At 40.1% G+C, this 26,595-nt stretch overlaps 1 protein-coding gene across 7 annotated transcripts in view; it reads left to right on the forward strand.

The window, feature by feature from the left end:
• The window catches only part of Dock4 (dedicator of cytokinesis 4), a 396,334-nt gene that overhangs the window by 233,139 nt on the left and 136,600 nt on the right, over positions 1-26,595 (forward strand). For all 7 annotated transcript variants that reach the window (XM_087554065.1, XM_087554063.1, XM_087554067.1 and 4 more), the window contains 2 exon segments: positions 3,068-3,156; positions 18,064-18,189. In XM_087554065.1, coding sequence (XP_087410191.1) covers positions 3,068-3,156; positions 18,064-18,189 — 215 coding nt within the window.

Genomic DNA, 26,595 nt, shown 5'->3' on the forward strand with positions numbered 1-26,595 from the left:
TCGTTATAACTTGACTTCCTCTATGAAGACCCTCTTTTGAAATAAGGTCACATACCAAGATCCTGGGTCAATAGAAGGTAATGTAGTATCGGGGCTGGACACAGCTGAACTGAGAATACTCCTGAGAAGATCATGTGATATAGTCCTAGTGTTGAGTTAAATGGTTTCTAAGATGACGATGTGATACCTCCCCCAGGCTTGGTAGAGAAGATCTTATGGACGATGCCATGATCCATTAGAGCATCAACTTTTGGGTTCATAGACCATATTGTGGGCTAACGCCGTGGGCTAACTTGTATTCCTACTTATAGCATATATCAGTGGGTGTATCTTGTTTCTGTGGGTTTTTTTTTAAGGTGGGGATAGTACAGCCAGCCCTTTGCCAATGTTTGGTCACAAAATTGCTTTGTGACCACAGCTGCAGGGGTTCATGGATCGATCTACTTTCTACCCAGTGAGGCCTCTGTAGCACATTCACTAATTAGTTCATGAACAGATTAGGTTGTCTGTAGCCTCTGGTTTGAGACCAGAGATGTTTTTATCCTTTCTAAGAAGGTTAAACCTATGGCCTTCCTTTTAAGCTTGAAAACATCTTAAAACTAGTGGGTAATAGAACTTGATAGTGGTTTTTTTTTTCTCTTGACAGCCCTCATAATTAATGGTTTTGATGAAATCTACTGTAATATTTTCCTAAATACGACTCATAGTCCTAGAATATGACTTGGTTGAGATCACAGTGACTCTCAGCCCTCTGTCCTTGGCTTGTATGCTGTGTGCAAAGGATTCAGAACTTCACGTGTGCTGTGTCACTTCACCTCACAGCACACCCAGGAAGCAGACATTTCTTGGGTCTGTTCGCACAGGAGACTGAGTTAAATGACTACCTGTGTCACCCAGGTACTAAAGAAGGGGATCAAAATATGTCTTACTCTAGAACCTGAGCTCTCTGCTTATCCTCTTCTATTTTTATGGGTGTTATTTCGCACCACTATCTAGTAGTGTGAGCATGATAGAACATGCCGCTCCTAAAGAGCGCCAAAATTCTTCGCAAACAGTCTCATCATTCCTTAGCATAGTCTTTCCAGGTAGGGTGACAGGTTTGTATTTCTCTCACAAAGGGCAGATAAGAATGAGGGTCTGACAGTGATGAGAACCACCCCTGATTATGCAACCAGCTCTGAAAAGTCCAATTTAAACATAAATTGTGCTGCTTTCTGTAGGTTTTTCTTTGTCTGCTGTATCTTTAAAAGGAAATCATGTTATTCATTATTCTTTCTAATGTTGACTCAGCAAATTGTGAAACAGTTCCAAGAGAAAAATACCAGTCAGTGAAGGCCACCTCTGGCAGTAATAAGAAGTAAAACTTTTGAAATGATATTTGGAATTCATTTGAAATACCCTCTGAAGAAATCCTACTTCTTTAGTGACTGAATCCTTACCTCCATCTAGGACAAGAGAAAAAGAAAAAAGAAAGAATTAACAAATGCCATGCCTGATGCTGCATATCTTAATTACCTGATTCCATGTCTAATGCTGGATATTTTAGTTACCTGATTCAGGAGCGTTGATTTTACTTGGAGGTTGTTTTAGGTCAAAACATGCATTCTAGAGTCTATCAGCACTCAAACCAGTTATCTTCCTTTCTTCCCCACTGGGCAGAAAGAAGGAAATTGGAATGAACTAAATGGAATTTGACCTCTCATAGCTAGAGGATGGTTTTCCATATAGATTTTCCAGCCCTCTGAGAGTCAAAGCTCAATTTGGTATCACACTGTTAACTGTCCTGACAACAATTTCCCCTCCCGCCCATAATATTTATTTTGGAAGACCCATAATAATATGTACATACATAAGCTAATAATGGTGAATTGTATGTCTCAGAACTTGCTCACTAAGAGGAGGATCGGTGCTATGGGATATTTGGGTTGGGTTGATAATATATGGAGTCTTGATATACAGGGCCCTCAGGAAGAAGCATTTGTAGCTCATAAAAGACAATAACAAGTTTACAAACACATCTAGATAGAGAGGTTCTCTGCTACCTCATTAGAGTAGTCATAGCAGTAAAGCAGACCAGCAGACACAAATGTCTATGAGCCATCGGGGGTTACTCCTACTGTTACTAGTTACTAGTAACATTAATAGTTACTGTCAGTGAGTCACCCATCTACCATCTGTCCATTCACCCATTTTTCCACCATCTATGGAACTGATAGTCTTTAGGCTTTACTATGTTCAAAGTATTCAGTGGTACTCAGATAACAAACATCCTATATTCCGTCCTTAACAACCCTGATAGTCCAGGCCAACTATACCGTGCAAAGGTACCATAGACTAGTAAGTAACAAGAACTAAAAGCAAAGGCTGGAGCTATATAGCGAGGTGATAAAACACTTCCCTAGGATATGTAAGGCCCTAGGTTCAGTCCTCAGCAGTGCCAAACAGCAATCAGCAGAGGTAGAGGCAGATCAGGAGAGAAAAAGAATGGAGTAATACCATTTCTCCGAGACTTGGAAAATCTGAAAGCATTTTGCATTGCCCCCTGATAAATCTTGGCAGGCTTTCACTAGTATAAGCTGTGCTTGCGTCAATCCAGTTTGCTTAAATGGTTTGACTTTAGCCAGATCTAGTCATGATACAGAGGGCAGAAATTTTCTAGTAAGAACACTTACTCATTTTTTCATTTATTGAGCATTTCCTATATGCCAAATGTTATTATATAAGCCCGTGTTTATTCCATATGTAATATGTTAGTTGTGCAGGTTTAACAGATGAAAAGAGCAAGGTGCAGAGAAAATGATCAACTTGCCCCCCTCCCAACCATAACTCATGTAATAGTTCACGTTTGAATCTCTGGCATTGCATTCTCAGTCTTGGTGGATTAAGGTAGATTGTGAACCACTGCCAAGTTGAGCGTTCCTGTCTGCGCTAAGTAAAGCTCATGGCTAGACACTGGGGGCTGCAAGGAGAACAGTATTATCATGGTTGTAGCCGAGAGAAGTATGTGGTCATACCTGGGGCTTGAACTCGTGTGTTCGAGTCTAACTGAATGGTTGTGTTTTCCCAGGTGTAATACAGAGAGTGAGTGGTACCAGATCCACGAGAACATCATCAAAAAGCTGAATGCACGCTACAATTTGACTGGCTCCAATGCAGGTGGGTGTGCCGGCTCGGTCCGTTCCCACACTTTCCACATTCGACCCTCCGCTCACTTGTGTTAGATGGCAATGGCCACCCCACTGGGTGTTTTTGTTTGTTTTTTGTTCTTGTTCTTTGCCCTGTAAAAACACTCAGTAAGGATTTTTTTTTAGCACTTCCCTAAATGGTGATAGGCTTGCAAAAATGTAAGTTTCTCTATAAAAAAAAAGTTCTTTCCACTCTCATTTGAAACGGCAGAGGATCTGGATTTGTTTTGCACTACCATATCTTGAGCCCTTCAGGTTTTTGCTGTAAGCCAAAATAAATTATAAGCACTCTCTGGTTTTCCAATGGTAAGTGGAAACCTGACGTTAAAGTGCAGTAAAGACATGCATCATTCTACGGCTGTGGACGACAGTGTAATTATATACTGGATAGCAAACGTAGAGTTCACATAAGGAATAGGACTGCAGAGGAGAGCGATGCAGAATGTAGGGATGCATTCATAGAGAAGACGTATGTGCGCTTATTCAGAGACTGAAATAATCAGATGCCACCGTAAATTATGTAAGTCATAGAATATATCATATCTTGTAGTTGGTCCCTTGGAAGTCACTGTCCACTATACATTACATTTTCCTCACAAGTTGCCTGGGTCCATTTCTTTAAATCATAGATTCTTATTTAACTCCTTGAAAAGGTTAGGCTTTTTGTTAATTTTTCTTTATAATAATACCATTGTCTTACTGATGTATTGGGTCTTTGAGAAATAACCCAACCTCTCCCACACTTTGTTTCTTCCAACTTTCCTCTGCAGATTTGTTGACTAACATCGCTTTCTGATTACCCTTAATTGTTGTCGTTGTAACTACATCTGTTAATTCCATAAGGAGGGGCTGCACACTGGGGCAAGGATTCACATACTTTATGTCTTTTATCACCATTACTGACCTACCAGATCACTACATGTTCCTGGATCCTTAAGTGAAACTACCAGAAAATGAGACACAAACCACCTTAGTGTGAGCCTTCCCTTTTCTATGGATAACCATTGTATTGTAAACAAACAAACCAAAGGACAATCACAGCAAAAACCCAAACCATAGTTGCTACTACCTGTGTGGAAATTGAAAGGCTCTGCTGTAACATGGTACCTTGTATAAAGGCCTTCTCAGGGAGCCTGTGGTGAGAGCCATCTAATTGTGTTGTCTACTGGGATATGTGAGTTCCTTGGCTGCTCGGCACATGCTGGTTGCACCTGGTTTCTCCTTCTGTCCTTGGGACATCCCCCCTCCCACGCATCTCCTTCAAGTCTGAGTCCCATTCAGGTCTTACACAGCCACCATGTATTTGACGTGGACTTCCTCTGATCACTGCCTGAGCTCTTCTAGCTCTTACAAACCGAGGCATGCAATTTCCAAGTCTCAGCACTGCACAGTACTTTCACAGAGTAAAAGCTCACAGTGATCCTTTTAAAACAAAGACCTTCACACTTTCCAGCAAAGTACTTCCCTTCAATCTTGGTGAGTCTTCATTCTTGTTACCTTGATCTATGTTGCCTCCCTGAGGAGAGGGAATTACAAGTTCAGCGAGGCCTTTTTGGTCCATTCTACTTCAGTACTGAATAGGAGACGCTCTAGTGACTTACATGAGGCCACAGCAGAGTAACCGGGAGGAGTCCTGATAAAGACCCAATGATTCATTGCAATGATGTTGGCAAGTAAAGAGGCATGGACAGAAGGATATACAGCATGACACACTGGGACACACTGTAGCATCAACAAAGAGATTTTTTTTTATTTACATTTCAAATGTTATCCCCTTTCTCCCACCCAAGAGATGTCTTCTATGCTTTATTTTTTATTGTTGTTGTTGGTAGTGGTGTGTGTGTGTGTGTGTGTGTGTGTGTGTGTGTGTGTGTGTGTGTGTGTTATCTTGTGGGGGAAGTTGGAAGGGTAAAGAGTGGATATGAGGGTCCAGAGAGATAAGCTGGACTGGTGAATAATGGTGATGGTGATGATGATGATGATAACAATAATAATAATAGAGTATCAGAAAGTGTTGAGTCAGTTAATTCTATGAAAGGGCTATTTTTCCTCTGTTACCACTCTCATCTATTCTTTGGCCATTGATACTAGGGGTGAAAAAGAGAGGAAGGAAAAAGTAACTTTAAACTTGCTCTTGAGATGACTCTAGCAGCTAATTTAAGGCCTTTCTGCTTCCCTGGTGCACTTCTCAGCCTTGCTGTCATCTTGTCTTTGTGTTAGGTCAATGGGTTCATCTAGGTAACTGGCATTTCCCTCTAGACTAAGTGGCTGGAAAGAAAGATTAGCCACCTTATCTTTTAACTTTAGAAACTGGTAGAAAATAGTGAGTGATCCATTTAAACATTTAATGATTTAAAAAATTGAATTAATATAACTATAATTAGATTAAGTAACTTGAAATCTTAATAGTTATGTTAGATGAGAATCTTTAAATGTATTAATATAAGGACCAAGTATTTGAAAATATTTGAAATTCTAAAAATATTCATTAAAAATAACTCAGATTTGAGTTTTCTGAACAAGAATGATTATTATAAATGTCAGTTCTGGTAGATGACAGCTGAAGTCCAGGAATGTAGAATTAGACTGAGCCCATGTTATTCACTTAGGCAAATTTGTTTTACCAACAACTTAAGTCTATAAAAGTCACTGGCAGGGCTGGTAAGATAGCTCAGTGAGTAAAGGACTTGCTACCAAGCCCAATAATGTCACTCGGATTCTCAGAGCTCAGGTGGTAGAAGAAAAGAAGCAACTCTTTCAAGTCATCCTGTGTCCTGCACATTCTGCACATCTGTATTTGTGTGTGTAGGTATGTACATACCTACACACACTCACACATGCACACACACACTTGTAAAACTCACTGAGTGCACTTCAGTATGTAGTAACAGAAAGTTTACAGTGCTTTCCTATCATTTGTGTATTTATGTGTATTTTGTACATATGGCTTATAAAAAGTCATTTGTTAATCAGATCAATTTCTTCAGTCTTTGTTTTTTGCCTTTGTGAGAGAAGCCTGCACAATTCTACCCCTCCAACTACACGGTAACCCCTGTGAGATTTGTCAGGAATTGCTACATAAGGAACCTTTCAGGGAGGGCAGTATGGCTCTATGACAGCTGTCATAGTATTCCTTGGTTGCTGCTGCAGAGAGACTGGTGCAGTGTTAGATTGCGCTTTTCTGTTGACAGTCGCATGTCTGCACGCCAGTGTGGTCCTTTGATTCACCATCATGCAAGCGATATAGTACCTGGAGTACCCGAGGATTTTTATCGGTGCCCCCGGCTGTTGAATAGTGAGTTTCTAAATTGCTTTCTCAGAGCAATAAGATTAAAGTAGTACTTTATGGCACCACCTATCGGCTAAAAAGATAGCATGTTACTTTTTTTGTTTATTTTTGGAACTTCCTAATGATTAAACTGTCCTGTCTGTTCGGTCCTTTTGAACTTTATTTCATAGTCAGTTAATTCTGTTCGATTACAAAGCGGCGAGTAATACAAAGACTTACTCCTTTCCCATAGGGTGATATTTTATTACCTTCACTTTATTACCTTCATTTTATGTGGGCATGTGCACACAGTCACATGATTCAATAGTACTGGGTGGCTGAAATTCTTAACATTGGCCTCTTTGCTTCTGACTTGTGTGTGTGTTTGTACTTATGTATGTCTATGCACACACACACACACACACACACACACATATAGATATGCACACTGCATCATACGTGCATATGGTATTGCTTTTTTTGTTAACTCCTTGGGAACAAACAGCTGACTCTATTTTTCTACCTCTAACTATGATATCCAGTATGCAATATCTAAATCAGGACTCAGCATTGGTATAATAGTATTTCTGATATATAGAACCTGTTAAATGTTTGCCAGTGTTCCCAGAGTTCTCTGTAATACACGAACCCCCAGGGTTTGTCATGTGTGGTGGCTATATTCTGTCAGATTCCCTTTTCTTTTCGGTTTCCCTTCATTTCAAAATGGAATACTAAAGAGGCTGCAAGATGGTTCGGGGGTGATGATATCTCACTGTTGTCCCAGGTTCACTTCCTGGTACAATCATGGCAGCTCACCACGCCTGAAATCCAATTCCAAAGGGTCTAGTGCCCTCTCCTGGCCAGAGTGGGCACCAGGCATGCATGTGGTACATATACATACATGTGGGCAAAAGATCACTAATACACATTAACAGTTTTCAAATATAACATTAAATTGTACTCTATGATATTTTAAAGGATATGTACAGTATTGATAAAAAAAAACCTCTGACTTTAAAATATAATCTATTGGAGGTAGTGATTAGAGTTTTAACATTATTTTGTGTAGTCGTTATACTTCTATACAAAAGTTATATTTCTCTAACTTTTATAGGATCACTCGGATCTGCTATTTGTAAGTTACACAAAATTTTGAGGAGCTAAACAGTCATGTGTACTACTGCAGTGTAGGAAATTTAGCAATATTTTTACCCATCTTAACTTCTTGACTGATCCTTCAGTAACTAAAGAAAGATTAACAAGAGAAAATATTTCAGACTCATTTCGCGTGTTCAGATGTAGAAACCTGCATGAGAAGTGCTGAGCAAGCGTAGTGTTTTCCAGCAGGTTAATGAAATATGGACGGTCATGGGAAAACATGGCAGAGTTCCTCCTCTCATGGCAATCAACTGGTTGCTGGGGGTGGGTGGGGGGGTTACAAAATCTCTTTTATCAAGTTGTCCTTGGAAGAACTTCCCGTTTAAAGATGTGTATGCTCTCCTTGGTCATGAACAAACATAATTTTTGAACTGTTTCATGGAAGAAAACCTGGGAAGATTAGAATGGCCTTCTTACACATTATGTCTTTCAAAATAGTCCTCTAAAATTCTTTCTTTTAGGATAGCATATACTGATTACCATCACTATGCAACACACACACACGCACACACACACACACACACACACACACACACACACACGAAATAACTCTGAGGCAGTAGATTTAAAACAAAAATAGGCAACAATATTTATAAGAATGAACATATACATAAAACCACTAAACACACAAACCAAAACATTGACATAAACCTGTGTGTGTGTGTGTGTGTGTGTGTGTGTGTTTGTGTGTATAGTGTTGCTATCCTGAATCAGAATCAAGAATGGAATTTTTTTTTTTAATTAACTTGAGTATTTCTTATATACATTTCGAGTGTTATTCCCTTTCCCGGTTTCCGTGCAAACATCCCCCTCCCCCCTCCCCTTCCTTATGGGTATTCCCCTCCCAACCCTCCCCCCATTGCCGCCCTCCCCCCACCAGTCTAGTTCACTGGGGGTTCAGTCTTAGCAGGACCCAGGGCTTCCCCTTCCACTGGTGCTTTTACTAGGATAAGAATGGAATTTTAAAATGGAAAATAACAGTCAAAAGAAAATGTTGAAGTGCTTTGATCATGTCATCCTCTGGTTAGCATAGATTTATGTCCAGCTCTTGTCTTTAGCCGATAAATTTACTTTGGGTAAGACTGTGAAAGTCAATAATTTTGGATGCCTCTATTGTTTCTTCATTTGACATGCACTGATTTATGTGTTGGTCCTGTCCTATTTTCTCTATAATTTTTAGCCATTGGCTAACCACTTGCTTGGAATAAAAGCATGAAAGCATTTCCCCAGTTGAAAACTAGGGGATCTTTGAGGCAGCAGTCACAATCAGCAGACCCTGCTTATGCTTCTCAGTCCTTCTGCATAATTAGGAGAGCCCGGCAGGAAGGGCCAACCCCTTTCCAGATCCCAGGAGACATAATGATGATTAACTTTAACGGTCAACTTTACTGGATTTAGAACCAACCAAAAGGCAAGCCACTTAGGCACTCCTGTGGGGAGTTCTCTTAATCTGATTATTTGACTCATCAAGACCTGTCTTAAATGTGGATGGTGCCTCTCCTTCAGCAGCATAGATAAATGAAGGTACAAGGGAGCTTTGCCTTTGCCTACTTGTGTTCACTCTTACTGGGACATTCATCTACCATGGTGTTGGCTCTGGCATATCAGAATTGCTATGTTCTCCAGTTCTGCCCATATTTGTGTAGTGTCAAAATTAATGTCATAAATTTGTGGCTGCCCAAAATGACAAGATTTAAGGATATTCAACATCTTATAACCCAAGTTGTTGGCAATATTTCAGTAGATTGGTCTCCTGTGACTTCCCCGAGCAAACACCTCACAGGATCTAATATAGATTTTATGGCTCGGTAGCTGGATTTCCCCCTGAAAATTCTCCCTTGCTTTGAGCAAGTTCTAAGGGATCCATCATCATCTTCTGGCCACTGAAAGTCCTGTACCCAGTATAGTGGCAACAGGATGTGGAGCCGGTGGGATATTGAGAGGAAGGGGCTCTCATTGACTGGCATTAGTACTTCTATGAAATAGGCCGCCAAAGATCTCTTACTCTCCACCATGTGCCAAAATAGTTGACCTGAAATTAAGATCTTCATTTGAATTTAATACACTTCAAAATATTCCTAGTAGAACACGGCCTCATAGAGGCAGAGATCAGGAGCCAGCAGGATCCTTTTCTTTGCTGCCTTTGCATAAGGTAGTAGTGTCGACTTCACAGAAAATTCATTCTCCATTTTTCACCTTTCTATCTTCTCTTTTTAAATGTCAGATGTTACCTCTTATAACTAGCTTGTATAGCCATGTTCTTTTTCATCACTGTCTTTGTGATTTATCTGGTTTGTTCTCTAACAATTACAATTAAAAAGAAGGAAATTCCAGTCAAACACACAAGAAGGGCTAAGCAGGAAGTTGGGTAGATGAGCATATTTTTTCCTAGAGTGGATCTTCAGTAATTTGAACTACCTACTACATACATAGTCTACTTAAGTCTTAATGTTACATTTTAAGATGTCCTATGCTTAGTGACTAGTGACTACTTGATAAGAATTCATTTTTATGAATGATAAAATAAAAATTAGAAAATTTATATTGTCAGTTATAAGATACATAGTGGAAGCTTGGTTCATGGTCTCCTAGTGCCAGATAAAACAGCAGGAAATTGGAAGTGTTTGTCAAACCCTAAGAGAGTTTTATAATTTACCCTGGCTTTGTGGACAAGGCTCTTAAGGTGCTTTCCAAGTCCTTATTAAACAGGACTCTTAAGTGCCTTCTCATTTTTCTCTAACAATGTGAGAGCCTCTCTGTGCTTTAGAATACAGCCTTAGCATAATGCCTTAGAAATGCGATAGTTATAGTTCCGGGAGAACATATGAGTTCTTTGAATTTTTTGCACGAGTTACCAAAATATAAAAGGGGTTGGGTATTCAATTTGAAAGAAAAGTAAATATAACCTAGAGAAAATCAGAAGTGCTTAAGAGATGAGGTTTGGGTATTGTTATGCTAATTCGTGAGAAGAGAAGGGGAGTTGCCAGGGACTGCTTTGTGTGTTTGCTTCCAGTCCCTGTGCCTAGGGCAACCTGCTGAGATTGGTTCTGATCTTCTAAAACAATTTGTGATATTAAGTTTAATCCCTCATTATTTCTTACCTATATTATTAAAATTACGCATGATGAGTAGCCTGCCTGTCCTTTTCTATGCTACTACCGGATCTTTGTTTTGCTAGGAATATTTTAAAATAGGTATGAATGTTTTAATATCATGGCTGAGTTCATATAGAAAGCCTAATTCTAGCCTCACTGTTGGACTTACTTATTTTGGAAAAAAAGGGCAAATGAAACAGTTTGGAGACTTTTCTCAGCATATTCATATCTTTAAATGCTGACTTTTATGAAAAAGAGTTTCAGACCATTAGAGTTTAGCGATCAAAATTTATGAAACCCCTCTTTAAGAAAATAAAAGAAATGAGGATTGTTATACATAGACCAACTGTATACTTCCTTTCCTGTCCCAGCAGTTCAGTTTGCAGATCCATTTGTAACTATCTCGGGGTTGTAATATGCCCTTTAACTCGTGTGTGAAAATCTTGTTGCATGATTAGCACATCTATTCTTAGCTCAGGTATTTGTAGCGTCCTTATTTATAGAACGTACATTTTTAACATCTTGTAATCTTTCTTCCAAACTTTTGTAGAAACTCAGAATAGAAAATAAAAACCAATAGTACAGCTGGGCGTGCTGGCACACTCCTTCAACCCAGCTGTCAGGAGGCAGAGGCAAATGGAACTCTGTGAGTTTGAGGCCAGCCTGGTCTACATAGAAAGTTTCAGGCTAGCCAGAACTACATGGCGAGACTTTGTTTGAAAAGGAAGGGTTGTAAAGTACAAGATTAGGTGTAATAAGTGGCTTATATGTCATAAGTTAACATTTTCATCAATATTGTGATTCTGTTTACACTTTAATTGGATTTATTAATGAAATTTTAGATGAAGGGGTAGGTTTTTTTTTTTTTTTTTTAACAAAGCATGGTAAAGTTGATGTCCCTTGAACATCATTGGAATATTTTGTATTATATATTTGATTTATTGATTTACAATTTCAATTCAGTTGCCCACTGAAGACATTCTATTATATTTTCTTGATAGACTACTGTGTTGCTAGAAAAAAATAGATTTCAATAATTTTTAAATAAATTGTGTTTTTTTCAAATCTTGGTATAGTCAAGTGTGTAACCCATTCTTCTGCTACAAATATGAATAAGTGTTCAAAGACTGCATTGTGGTCAGTGACCACTCTTACCTGCTGTATTCAAGGTTCTGGGATTAATCCAGTATGGGGTTAGGGCGGAAGGTGCAAATGTGGTAAGAAACGCAGAAACAGAGTTTGAAGAAAGAGAAATCTTGCTACTATATCTAAATATAGGCTCAAATCTAAATAAAATTTAAATAATTGATCTGAGAAGATGGGGCTGTGAGAGGAGGCAGAGAGTGCTTAAGTTGAATGGACCCAAAAATGTGAGATGAGGCTTAGGACCAAATACATAGTACCTAGAAGTGATTTCTCCTGAACCTTAGAAAGCTGTTCTCTGACTTCCCGAGGCAATGTGTAGAATGGTTCTTCTTTGATACATTGACCTTTACACCCTTGGTCTGGATTTATGTTAAGGTAATAGTTGAGAAGAATCCGTTCTTATAAAATTTAAATTTTGTGTGTAAAGATAAAACTAATCCCAGCTGAGTAGTCTAAAATCTGTGTAAATATGTAGCCAGTGTACATTCAAATGAGTAGGATTTCTGTGCAGGGAAACAACACTCAAGATGAGTTATGATAAGAGTGAATATAGTGAGCTGCCAATCAGAGGAAGCAGGTTCAGCCAATGAAGATGGCATCCTAGGAGTCTAGACAAGAAACTGACAAGAAAAGGCTAAGCTGGAATTCAGGACAGGATAGTCATAATGTAAAATAAGATTTTAAAACTAATGCATAAAAAAAATACTGATTGAGTTTGTTACACACTGGCCTAACGCATTTTAAAAAACAAATAGAAAAACTGTATCATCTTGGTGCTTAGATTCTGTGACAGTCCTGGGTAGAATGAAAGTTCTTCTTTAATTCTTAGTAAGGGAATGAGCACAGCTGGGAAAAAATGAATCGCTATGCTGATGTTAAAGCTAATTCCATCACAATTCTGCACAAAGGGAAAAAGAAATGGAAAAGTCTACATAAACACTTAGAAGATGGAGAGAAGTGAACGGGAAGGCCAGTGAGTGTCCAATAGGGCTTACAGAGGTGCTGCGAGTAAAAGGAAAGTGCCATTTTGGGGGTCCGTTCGGCTCACGCACTCTCTTTGAATGTTACTCTGAATGTTAAGGACTGAGGCACTGGAAGTGCTCAGATGAAAGGAATCCTTAAGAGAGAACATACAATTCAAGTTGTATCTTGATAAGTTATGGAACCGCAGAGCACAAAAGCCCGAGCTAAAACCCAGGAGGAAACTACTGCTTACCTCTCTGCCCTCCAGTGTAGTCTCAGCAGTTGTAAAGGTCTGACCATCATAGTGTCGCAGAATTGCCTAAGGAAGAAGGCCGACTCTGCATTCTACACTCGTCACACTATGCCTTCCATGTGAGAATGATTCCAATTTCAAAATAATTCTAATTTCAAATAAAGTCATAGGAAACCTACCACTCATGCCCACAGAAAGAAATGGGAGTGACCATAGAGAAAGAAGAAGAAGAGTGTAGGAGCAAAGACACATGGGAAGTGTGTGCAGGGAACATGGGAACATAGCTTTACATACACCCAAGCATCAGCAAATAGCACGGGTCAAAAGATGTCCTCTTTAGAGTTAGGCCGTCTTGTCCCCCTCCTACAATTTGTTAAATACAGGCTTTAAGTCAGTCATTTGTGTTAATTTTGTTTAAAAGTAGAAATAGAATATATTATTTCCAGAATACTGGGACAATAGGTAACATAAGAAAGCCCAACTCCGAGTCTCTAAAGTCATGGTTTTGCAGTTTCACATTGTTACATTCACAGCCATGCGTGATTTGGTTCATCAGGAATGAAGGGGGGAAAATGAAGCAAAGAACAATCTGTGTCAGAACCACAGAAAGGCAGGAGGATGCCCTGATGCACCTGCAGGCTGAGCATCTCAGGAGCTGAAGTTTGTCGCTGGTTCCCTGCTCTGGTTTATATCTGGATGATTGCACCCAAAGCCCTGTGTGATTAAGGATGTTTCCACCTTCATATCTCTAGTTTCTCCCACTTAGGTCTTTCCCACCTTTCAGGTTAGAGCTGTGATGGTGATAGACAGCTTTGCCTTTGAACCCTCCACACAGGACTGACCTATGTACACAGAAAACCCTGGGCTCTGTATATTAATAAAAAGCCAGGCGTAGTGAATGTTTTCCTCCTTTCTTTTTTATTGTATTACTTCTGAATTTACTTTATTTGATTTCTGTTTGTTACATCCTTCCCACCCAAGACATGGTCTCATGTACCCAAGACAAGCTTTGAACTTCCTTATGTAGCTGAGAATGGCCTTGAGGTCCTCATCCTCCTGCCTCTACCTCCTGAGTGTAAGGATTGTGAGTTATGGACCACCGAGCCTGGGTAAAAGGGGTGTTTTATTAATGTATGGCAGTTGGGAAACTTTTGTAACTTAGTTTCCCTAAAATGGCACCTAGTTTGTTGGGATTTGTGGCTGGGGGGCATAAGGGGGGAACAAACTACAGTTCAGTATCCAATAAGCAGTTCTACATCACCTGCAGCCGCCCCTGCTGGCGTCGTGAGTGATTCCTGTCAGGCTTTATCCTGAAGAATTTTGCAAAGTTGATGTCATTATGTTTATATTTTGGAGACGGGAACCTGAACACGGAGAACTCCAGTGAGACAGCATCCTGCAACCTTCTCGTGTTCTTTTTTAAACAACACACTGAGTAACATGTATGTTTAGCAAATGTTTGCCATGAGCTCTCCGTTCTGCACTGCTGGGTATTCACAGCTGTGTGCCATTTGTTTCATTAGTGACAAAATGGCTGTTTTAATGTAAACACTTAATGTATATGTCATCTCACATACTTGTATTTTTGGGGTGAGAACCTTTAAAAGAAGATCTAAATGAAATTTTCTATCCTTTAAAGAAGTCTTCGCTTGTCCCTCCTTCTCCCAGCTCCATTTACCCTCAGCCAGTCATCATTCTCCCCTTGTGGTTAGCTTCTTTTGACATCAGTATGTAAATATTTGTTAAGACTTTCCTTTGTAGTGACGAGTAATTTTTTTACCCATTATTTGGTAGTGTTCTGATGGCTCATTTATTCAGCCTGTGGTTGTAAGGTCATGATAACTAAGGACCACAATAAAAATACGATCAACAATTTCTATGATGATAAAATAAATAGAAATGTTATGATGTGGAGATATGGCTCAGTGGTTAAGAGCACAATTGCTCTTCCAAGTTCAAATCCCAGCAACCACATGGTGGCTCACAACCATCTGCAGTGGGATCCGATGCCCTCTTCTGGTGTGTCTGAAGACAGCTACAGTGTACTCAATCTATTTTTTTTTTCTTTTAAGAAACGAATGTCGTGTTTCTGTGGAGCTGCTCCTTGTGGGCCAGCTGCTGGTACCATGTGTTGTGTTGTTTGGGTTTGTTTGATGAAATTATACACTTGCTTCGTAGCTGAGAACAGCCTTCAGTTCCTTCCTTATCATCCTCCTGCCTTCACTCCCTCAGTGCTAGAATTGAAGATTTCAATCACCAAGCCTGGATAAAAGGAGCCCCTTTTTATAGATGGCTGTTAGGAAGCTTAAGTGACTTGGGATAGAACCCACTTTGTTGCTCTCGTAGCTTAGCTGTTCTGTAGTTAAGAGTTGTAGTTTGTGGGAGAAAGCCCTGCTGTTTTGGCAGATCATGTGTCTTGTAGCCAGTCCTTTGATTCAGTTGACGTTTCCACTACTTGGTTGTGAATTCTTCATTCTGGAGAACATGGGTCAACTGCAAATGGCAATTACTGCCCCCACTGCCACCAATTTTCGTCACTAGGATAGTGAAATTAACCACAGTTAGGACCTTTTTTCTATATTTTTTCTAATTTCTAGAATGCATCCAGCAGTGTACTTTTCCTTTCCCCACCTGTTTTCTGTTTTCCCCATCACTTTGGTGTTCCCTTCTGGCATTGACTCACTGGCTGCCCCCTGCTGGCTGCCTTCTTGATGCCCTTAGGCTTTTTGCCGTCCCTCTCCATGTCACTTGCTTTCTGGACATGGATGTGTGTCTGCGCATTACTGCTCTCCCATCATCCTTTTCTTCCCAACAGGGAACTTTCTCCTTTTCGTATCTTCCTTATTTTTTTTGTTTGTTAAAAAAAAAAAAAGATTGAGGGAGGAAGTGTGAAAGGGGAAGAGACTGAAGGCTAAATAAATGCAGCAGCACCCATTGGGCAAACGGGAATTTTCGTCAGTCCTGCTCGTTCCCCCTCCTGTACTGAAAATACCATCTTTGTATTTCTCATTCTTGTTGAGATTTTCCCTTTCTTTCTTTGTATTTGCCACATGGTGCTGCAAAGGTCCCAGATCAGGCCCTTCCACAGAAGTCCTGGTAAAATGATTGTCATTTGGAAAATATAAGAGAATCTCAAGAACTGTGTCAAATCCATCTTACTCTCTGAGAATTCTGGGTCTTTTGAACAGTGCCCTCCCCAACAGGAAGAATTGCTTTATGAAACTGTGTGTGGCACACACACACACACACACACACACACACACACACACACACACACACACACACGGGTCTTCTACAAACCCTGGCTTCTGGTGATGCTAATGGAGATGGTGTGGGAGTTGAAGGCTAAAGGATGCTAATGGGAAATGGGGCTGTGGGAACCCGGAGTCACATGGAGCTGCTAAGTCACATGGATCAGCCCATTCCGTTTGGTCTTGGTTCAGTGGCCTCAGGGTTTTAAAAGGAATCAGATTTTCCCATGAAGGGTCCTGAAGTTGCTCTGAGAGTTGCTGTCCATCTACTAGTCCTGACGGCTGGCCCCTTCTCAACTTCAGTCCTCATGACTGTGGAAGGGCTGACCCTCCTCTTCTGCTCCAAGGGAGCTGGGTTGCGGGGAGGGGGGCTAAAGAAGGGAGAGTTCCAGAGAAATGGAGAACAGGTACAAAGTATTGAAACCTGCTAGACTTGACTCTCACAGCGCTTCTCTGAGGCACAGATTCTATTAGACAAGCCTGAGGGTGGGGCTTCCTTTCAAGTTCTCCTGGTTATTGCCTGTTTTAAAACAAGTCCACAAGACACCTCTCACTATTCTGTGCTTCCTCATACTATTTAGGGAGAGTAAAAGGAAACCCCTTATGTGCCTGTGTTGTGCATAAGGTTTGCATTTTTTTCCCCAGTGTGATTGAAGTCATTTGTGTATCGTCTTTTTTTAGAGAGCATTGTAGTACTGTAAATTAAAGACTGAGTTGTTTAGGAAACAGTAGTGACAAATAATGTTACAGATTAAAGGTTAAAGGTTATCTGTGGATGGCTCTATTGTCTTCTTCACCCTTATCCTAATTCACTTTAGATTGAGTACATGGTTTTTAAAAAAAAAAAAAAAGAAGGAAAGAAAGAGTCACTTTTGAAAAAGAAAAACAATGTAAGTCACTTTGAGAGGTTTCATTTTTCTCTTGTGGATACAGGGAGAAGCTTCTGTCTGTCTTGTTTTAAAATGTTGAAAGGAGGAGGGAATTGAAGGAGACGCTGTGTCTTTGACGTGATAGACTAGCATTTTCACATTAGTTTCCTTTTTGTAGCTCCTGCCTTAGAATCGAGAAAATTACATATGAAATAAACGTTGTCTCTGGCATGCCCTGCTGTGATAATGTCGCTGTAATTGGGATAAAGAAGAAAAACAGATAATTTTAAACTGACTGGATTCCTTTTTGTTTGTCAGAGTGTCCTGTGTCTTAATAAAGTCTCAGGAAATAATGCCACTTTGAGTCTCTGTTATGTCAAATTAAGAATGTAGCCTTGATTTTATTACAATCAGTTTTGTTGCTTTAAATACAAGAAAAATCATTATTTTTTAAAACTCTTGAATGCCTATATCTTAAGGTTTGTTTTCGGGCTTGTACTATTTGGTAGATCATATTTAGGCCTTGTAGGGTTGAGAAAAGGGAAAGCTCTAATTTAATTTCAATCCCCATTGTCTCTCTGGAGAGTAAGTGTTGCTAGAGAGATCCGTTCTGACAGCCAGGCTGGATGAAGGACGGGACACCATAGATAGAAGTCTGCTTCCTGCTCTTAAACTTCCTGCCAGTGATTCTCTAGTTCCTAGAAATTGGGAAACTCTAGTACTAATGTTGGAAGAGTGTTCCTCACAAATCCTTCCTATCCATTCTGTGTAGCTAGTAAGACCTCAAGCCATAAGCCAGAGCTTCTGGGAGAGCAATCACTTCTGACATAACTCAGGTCACTTATGGTGATGTGTGTCTCTCTCCTCTGTTTTAGGATTAGCAGTTTCCCTCCAGCTGTTACACGGAGACATTGAACAGATCAGAAGAGAATACTCCTCGGTGTTCTCTCACGGAGTATCCATAACTCGGAAGCTGGGTTTTTCTGACATTATAATGCCTGGTAGGTGACTTGGTGTGCCCCACAATGGTGAGGGATGCATACATTCTCTGCTTTTGACCTTTGAGGAAATTGTCAGATGGTCAGCTTGGAAGTGTTCCCTGGGGGCCTGTGGGAAAACTAAGCGAGGTAAGTGGTAAGGAGCAAATGAAAAAACTGTTATCTGAAGGGAAGTAACTCTGGTGGCCATGGCTGCATTTCTCTCATGACTATAACAACAGCCAAACCTGAGATCCCCTCCAAAACATACATGATCTCTTGATGGAGAAGTCTAGGTCATGTTTGGTGATATCCTCTTTGGTCTACTGTTCATTTGTTTTTTGTTTCTGAACATGGAGAACAATATATGCACCAAACAAAATGAGTTATATATATATATATATATATATATATAGATGATCGCAATATCAAAATTTATGTTTAAAAAAATCATGCTCAACAGAGAGGTGTTGAAGAGGATACACACATCTGAGTAGTAAAGGGGTGGTGATGAGAATGTAAGAGAGGAGGGGGTGAGCGGAGGATGTAACTATAAAGAAGTAATATTTGGTTTCTTCATGAAACAGGCATTTTCAGTACCTCTTTAAAGATAAACTCTTTTCTTTTAGTATGGCCCTAAGAATATATTATATAATGAGCAAGGTCATTTTACTTTAAGTTTTCTTTATAATTCATAGACTAGGTCTTCAGAGCTAATTATTCCAGCCCTTCCCCAAGTTATTGCTCTCTTTAATGCTAATAATAAGCACCTGCTGATACTCCAAGGGACAAACCCAACGCCAGCTATGAGACCTAGCGGTAGAACTGCTTAGAAAAGACCCCAGATGTTCTGTGTCGTCCACTGTCCCATTTGCTGATCTCTTGATTGAAATTCATTCATGCAGGGAAGGCTGGGAGTAAAGCTTGGAAGGTTTTAAGGAATGACCTGGCCCAGTCATCTTTAGCGTCTTGCAGGACTGTTGTGGAAAATGACTGTTTATAGATCTGTTTACGTGGTGACATGCTATCCAGTGGCTCCTGCAACCATTCATTATTTCCCCTAGTTGCTATAAATAACTGGTATTTCCTCAACAAAAGAGAAAAACATTCATCCCACTGGGAAGCAAATTGATGTGCAAATCTAATATTAAAAAAAAAAAACATATTTAGAGCCAAATGTGGCCAGGTGCTTGCTGGGAGAATTCCTCATCTCGGTCCCTGGGCTGTATCCTTGAGGAATGGAAAAATATAAAACGGGACTTCTCTGGCTGAAGTGCTGTCTGGGTGGTTCTGTGTTCATGTAGCTTTTGTCTGGCTTTAATGGTGGGAGGAGCTGGGGAGCGAGGCTGCTTCTGTCTCTTCCTGGCAGACTTCTGTAATGTATGGTTTCTACTCCCCAAGGAAACAGTCTTTCCAGACAAAGGCATACCTGCTTGCCATGAGATTGCAAGAAGACTTTTTAAAACCCATTTCATTCTTTCCTTTTTCTTTTGTCTTCCTTGGCTTCTTACTATTCCCACCAAGAGGTCAGAGCAATGCCTGTAGGCACTTAACCATCAGAGCACGGCTGTCAGACTCACTGGAACTTTTACAGGGACAAGCACAGTCTTTGCTGTACTGTCCTTCGTTGCTTTCAAACTAACCAGTGGCTTGGTGGCTTAGCGAAAACTTGGGTTGAATATTCCAGTGAGGAAATATTTATGAATAACGTTTCTGGTCACAGTGCCTGTGCACAGTTGGCTGGCATGACCCCTCCTTTCACTTCATTTTCTAGGCTGTCCTTCAACGTTTATTTGTGTCTAGTATTCTGACGGGGGTCAGAACAGGTGAGGCACACCTCACACCAAGAGGATCGGGTTCATTAACGCAGACACACTCTGTCTGCCAAATGAGACAGAAACGGACACAGAGCTCTTTCCAGGTCCATAGCATATCATCGGTGCCCCTTTTTGAAACTGGAAGGCCTGGAAACAGAATTCCTTCCCTAGTCCTTGCAGTTGTACAGAGATTTCACTCATCGCCTGGTATTAAGGTGAAAGATGAGGGAGGGGTCCGCCTTTGTGCTTTCTAGCCTGTCGGTCAGACATCGAGTGCCTACTGTTTCAACTATTCATTTATTGGTGTTGCTGTTATTATCAATTATTTTAATATACTGATTTCCAGCTACAAAAAGCCCTTTTCTAAGGTGCCTTATGCTTGTGGTATACAAGCCAAATACTATCTCTAAGGGCAGTTTCACGCTACAGTCTCTTTAGAGGACAGCTAAATATTTTACCTTTTTTAAATTTTATTTTTTCGTATTCACGTTACAGCCTGTCCACTGCCCTGCTTCCTGGTCACCCACTCTCTGCTTCCTTTTTCCTCTGAGCAAGAGGGAACAACCCTCCCCCAGCCCCCGCCATATCCTACTACCCTGGCACTTAAAGTCTCTGTGAGGCTAGATGCGCCCTCTCCCACTGAGGCTAGACAAGGCAGCCCAGCTAGAAGAACATATCCCAGGTACAGGTAACAGCGTTTGGGATAACCCCTGCTCCAGTTGTTCAGGACCCACATGAAGACCAAGCTGACATCTGCTATGTATGTGCAGAGAGGCCTAGGTCCACCAATCCAACACCCTTTCATGTTAAAAGTATTAGAGAAATCAGGACTAACATCAAAGTAAATGGAGAGAAACTTAATGCAGTTCCACTCAAATCAGGGATAAGACAAGGCTGTCCATTCTTTCCCTATCTATCCAATATAGTATTTGACAGTTCTAACCAGAGCAATTAGACAACTAAAGGAGATCAAGGGGATACAAGTCGGAAAGAAAGAAGTCAAATTATTGCTATTTGCAGACGATATGATCGTATACAAAAGTAATCCCCAAAAGTTTACCAGAGAACTCCTATAGCTGATAAATGCCTTCAGCAAAGTGGCTGGTACAAAATTAAGTTAAGGAAATCAGTAGCTCTCCTTTATACAAATGAGAAATAGACCAAGAAAGAAGTCAGGGAAGCAACACCTTTTACAATAGCCACAAATAATATAAAATACCTTGGTGTAACTCTAACGTAGCAAGTGAAAGATCGCTATGACAGCAAAATATTTAAATTACTGCTCTCCACAAAAATGTAGGGTGAGCTCAAAAGAAATAAGTGGTAAAATTAATTTTAGCAGCGTATCGCTTAACTCAGTGCATCCCAAAATAGTACCTTGGTAGGTAATCCATATGAAAACTCTCTAATGAGTTATTCACACTGTTTTCCACTCTCAGTCTTTGAAAGCTGCTGAGTATTGGACAGTCACAGCATATCTTTCTATAGCCAAGTCACAGTTCAATAGCTTAGTAGCCACATGGAAGCAGTTACTCCGTTGGACAGCCTGGCCCTAAATGTCTTAACAGATCCCATGCAAACCAGGCCCAGGCCATCCGAAGTATGAGGAAGGTCTAGGTTCCACCAGACGTCTTGGAACGGCTCTCTGATGCGTCTGGTAGGTTATACAAGGCTGGCTGTTCCCCCCTGCACACCCGTTAAGCACTCATTCCTACTCTAGGTTTATATGCTAGGTGAATCTGTCACTGTCTTTATCATGTCCCCTCTACTTCATCTTCCTGGCTTATGCCCTGTTCCCTGGAGACGAGTTCCCATTGAGTGATTGGTTAAACTGTCACGTTTTGTTAGAGAACCCATCATTAATACTTTCTGGAACTTTCTGTAAATCTTTCAAGCTTCTAACCCTAAAGAGAAATTAAGTGTTACTGCCAGAATAGGGTGTTAGAAAGACACAGGGTCTGAGATCTAGAGACTAATTTTGATATTGAATTCAAGATTTATTTAAATTTATTTTGCAAATAACTTGGTGATTTATAGGTCTGGGATAATAATATAATAAATATGTTTCCACAGTGTTTTGTTAAAAGGAATCTCCTTCTTTTAAATATAGGTATTATGCCTTGCTACTTACTGGTAAAGAAGCACATGCAGCAGATGGAATTAATCCTTCAGTAATCCTCATTTTGGAGAAAATAGATTAGATGAATAGAAATTAGTATGATATAATTTAATCTTACTTAAAAATATATCATTCTTGGTCAAGATCCCTCATGCCTCTAATCCTACTTGAGTCCTGAGGAAGGAAGATCACAAATTCAGAGCCTGCCTAAGCTTGCAAAAATATTTTCTAAATTTAACTAAAGTTCACTATGCTTTGGTTGGAGTCTCAGAGATTCTGGGTCACATTAGAGCCATCACTTGTGTTAGACATGAATCTAGATATGACTAGGCTCACATGGAGAGACGGTATACTTTCAGTCAGAAGATGTCAGTGACTAGAGAGAGAGATGAAAGATTTCCTTCCTGGTCAGGCCAGACCCAAGGATGGTCCTTAGAATTGACATTAATATTTCAAGACTGGTCTGACCAATTCCTTACTGGTCTCCTGTGGTGACAACAGCTGCATTCTTTATTGAGAGAGTTACTAATAGTGCCTTGCACACACATCTTAATCTCTTCAGTTTCATCCATCAAATGGAATGGATAGTGCCTTCCTATAAATGCAAGACAAGATCTAGCTAGACATCCAAGTGCTTCGTGACGAACCCAGCTCGTAGCAGCCATTCAGTAAAATGACCTGTTCGTGTTGCTGGAACTACTACTATAGTGGAATGGCTCTGTCTAATACTGTGAAGGCCAGAAGTGTTTGAGACTCTAGAAGGTATGTTAGAATTTGTATCGTAGGGTCAGGAGTGGTGGCATACACCTTTAATACCAGCCCTTGGGAGGAGACAGAGGCAGGTAGATCTCTGTGAGTCTGAGGTCAGCCTGGTCTAAGTAGTAAATTACAGGCCAGTCAAGGCTATATACTAAAACCCTGTCTCAAAAAACAAAAACAAAAACAAAAAACCAAAACAGAAAACCCAGTATATGAAATGTATAGGTTGAGCATCCCTACAATCAACTCTGGAATGCTGATAGCGTTGGCTCTGAATGTCGTGTTGGTACTCAGAAGGGTTTGGGCTTTCCAATGAAGGGTGTTCAATGTGCTGACCTGTTACCATCACCGGTTTTCTAAGTATATGTAGAGGATCCTAGGTAGTTTGCATATTTTTTCTTCTCAGCAGAGGGACAGTTTTTCTCTAATTCCATAAACTTTAAATGATCACAGAAGGAGCTGGGCCAGCCCTGCCATGGCTCTGTCCAGTGGTCACATGATACAGCTCGTGTGCGTTTTATGCCTGTGTCCAGAGTAATCACAGGGCAGCGCTGAGGATCCAGGAGTGAACCCTCTGACCGAGACCTTGCTCGTTTTCTTCAGATGAACCATCATCCTATTGACTGCGTCTACCAAAGTGCTTTGTTCCCACTAGTGTGCCCTTACCTTTCTCTTGCCTCCAGTAGTTTAGGAAATCTGTGTACAGGCTTCCTAGCCAGTGGGCCTGCTAAAGAGAGAGCAATGAATCTGAGAGGTCTGAGGTCTCAATAAACATTGTCACAGAAATAGCTGCTTCACACTGGCACTGTGACTCCATTTCATACTTTACAGTTTGTCTCTTAATTACCCAAGATGCTTTTCTAACACCAGTCGGGCTCATTAGTTTTCTCCAGAGTCTTCAAGTACATTGATTTTAATTAGCACTTGTTTCAACTTTCTCCTTCTGTATATTTTGGCAAAATGTGGCACCTTGTGGTATTGGAACATAGCAAGCTGCAAAATTCCTGGAGAGAGGCATATGTAGAATGCCACGAGAAAAAACTGTCTTCTCATCATGTGTTAGCCTTGCAGAAGAGGCTTATTTAATCTAAAGGATTTGGAAAAGATGGGAGGAGGGCATCACGGGAATGGTAACAGTTTAGGAGCAGAATACTAAAGCATGTGTATAAAGTTTTCCCTTTTTCAAAATAGTGATATTTGTTCTTTCAAAGTGTTAAAACATTTATATAATGTATATTGAGCATATCTACCCACTACTACTTTTCTCTTACTCCCTACCCCGTTCCCCTTCTGACTTCATGTTCTGTTTTAATTTTTACTTTTTGATTGATAAACTCCTGAATCCAGTTCATGCTGCCCATATGCTCTTGGGAGTGAAGTCGTCCACTGGGGCATGAGCAGCTTCTTAGGAGCCCTTGTTTCACCAAGAAGAGTAACCAGCCCTTCCTCTCTCAGCAGCCATTACCTGCTGGCAGTTCCTCCAATACAATTTGAGTCTACCCTACAAATATGGAACAAACCTTCCAAACTTCCCTCATCAGTCTTGCCTTGCTGAAGACGGAGTGTTTGGATCTCCACTAGAGGAGACAAAACACACTTGAGTCTGGATGTTTTTTTCAGGATAGTGAATTCTTTTGTGTATTGGAAAGATTGATCACTCTCTGTGAGAAATCCTCAAAGTAAAGAGCCCTGTGGCTGGATCTCCTGCCAGTCAGCATGTGCTTTATAGGCTCTGAGGTGTGTTACTTACACCATGAAGCAAGACAATTGTTAGTTAAAATCTTTGAAGTGCCTTGGTTTAAATATTATCTTATTTGACAGATCTGTTAGTGGAAAAATTGTTGTCACAAATAGCCTTGCACAAGGCTCACTGAACAAATATGCGAGTCCACACTGGACTTTGTGTCGCTTTTTATTCAGACAAAAAAAAAAATTGACTCATTTGTTGCTGACTTTGTGATGGAATTTCTTAACTAAATATCATTAAAGGAGTGATGATATATAAAGAATATATATTTTTATGTATATATGTAAAGAATATATGTACTTTTATGATATCACTTTATATTTTTACATATATAAATGTATATATGTATATGTGACCCTTTGTATCCACAACTAACAATTCGTCAGATTCAGTGATCTTAGAATCGAAAACATTCAATATGGACAAACTTTTTCTTTCTATTTATTGTTCTCTAAACAATGCAGCGCTGTATTAACATGGCATTGGGTAGAAGTGACATGAATTTCAAGCATGCTAGAATTTGTATGTCAGTTCTACACAAGTAACTATACTAGTTTGTGTAAGGAAGTTGAACATTTGTGGAGTTTGGTGTCTGTGAGGGTCCCTGGAACCATCTTCATTGTAGTGAGACCAGTTATGAGAGAGCTAGCAAACTTGGGAAATTTTTGATCCCCTATCTAGAAATTGAAGTGTGTGGAAGCAATTAAAACTTTGAAAAAAAACTAATTTTGTGAGAAGGGGTTAACAACATAATCCTACTACATAGCCTTAGCTGGCTTAGAACTTGCTATGTAGAACCAGGCCAGTCTTAAACTCGTAGAGATCCACCTGCTTCTATGGACCCAAGTGCTCTGATTAAAGTTATGTGCCACCACACCTGGCTATATATAGATTTAAATGTGTTGAAATACGTTACTTCTCTCCATTATGTGTAAGTTCATTGTTTTCTGAAGTTGATTTTTATGAGCTGTGTGAGAATTGTGGAATTCACGAGACCTCTCAATCAACTATTCCATTAATGTGTGCTTTATGTACTCTTTTAAAGGGAAGTTAAGGTTTCATGCTTCTTAGACCTTACACAGTTCCTCTGTTTTATGCCTGTCTGTGTCCTTGTCAGCATGGGGACCACCATAGGCAATTGTCTTTGTGGAAGAAGGAAACTGGATGTTTTGCCTACTCCCTAGTATTGGAGAACTGGGCAGCTTTAACCAGGAAATTTTACAAAACTCCCAGCTGCAGATATATGTGTGTGTGTGATTATTTTTCCTTCTGGTGATTTGCTTCCTTATAGAAAATTTGTTTGTTTGTTTTAATTAAAAATAATATTACTTTGACTTGTCCAATGTTTGAAAGTTCTGTTACATAAGCCGAGGTGCCGGCCCTGCCCATCACTCTCCAGTACTGGCAATTTGCCTACTGACTTATTCCCAGTCCTTTTCTTCTAAGTTTTCTAGTTGGCTTCAGTTTTTGTTTCCTGGGGTAATATTATTTTAAAAAAAGCCAAAGTTGTATAAACCACTAAGGTAAAAATACAGGTGATTTTTGTGTATCTTGACAAGGTTTGAATCTAGGCTCTTTCTCGTTTGTTTTACAGGATGGTATATTATGCATGGTGTGAAGTAATACGCTGAGTTTGTGTGGCTGAGTTATTCCCCATCTGTTCACAAATCAATAATCTGGACACTTCCAGCAGTGAGGTCATTCTGTCCACAAGTCTTGGAAAAGATTTCTGTTGTAACTGTTCTCTTTGCCTGCCATTGCATTCCGTTTATGTCCTTCTTCCCGCTAAGGAGCTATGTGACTATAAAATGATAATACAGGTTTCTGAGAGCTATCACCACTAGGCTGTCATTTTTAGTCACACCTCATAAATGAAATGAAGGAAATATTGGGAAAAGGTGAGACAGCTTCCTCAGCCACCTCGTTTGTCTCCTGAGTGCCCATTGCTGCATGCAGGGCAGCACCAGAGTCACAGAGCCCCACCTGTG

Source organism: Rattus norvegicus, chromosome 6, assembly GCF_021556685.1.
Source record: "Rattus norvegicus strain SHRSP/BbbUtx chromosome 6, alternate assembly SHRSP_T2T, whole genome shotgun sequence".
Lineage (NCBI taxonomy): Eukaryota > Metazoa > Chordata > Mammalia > Rodentia > Muridae > Rattus > Rattus norvegicus.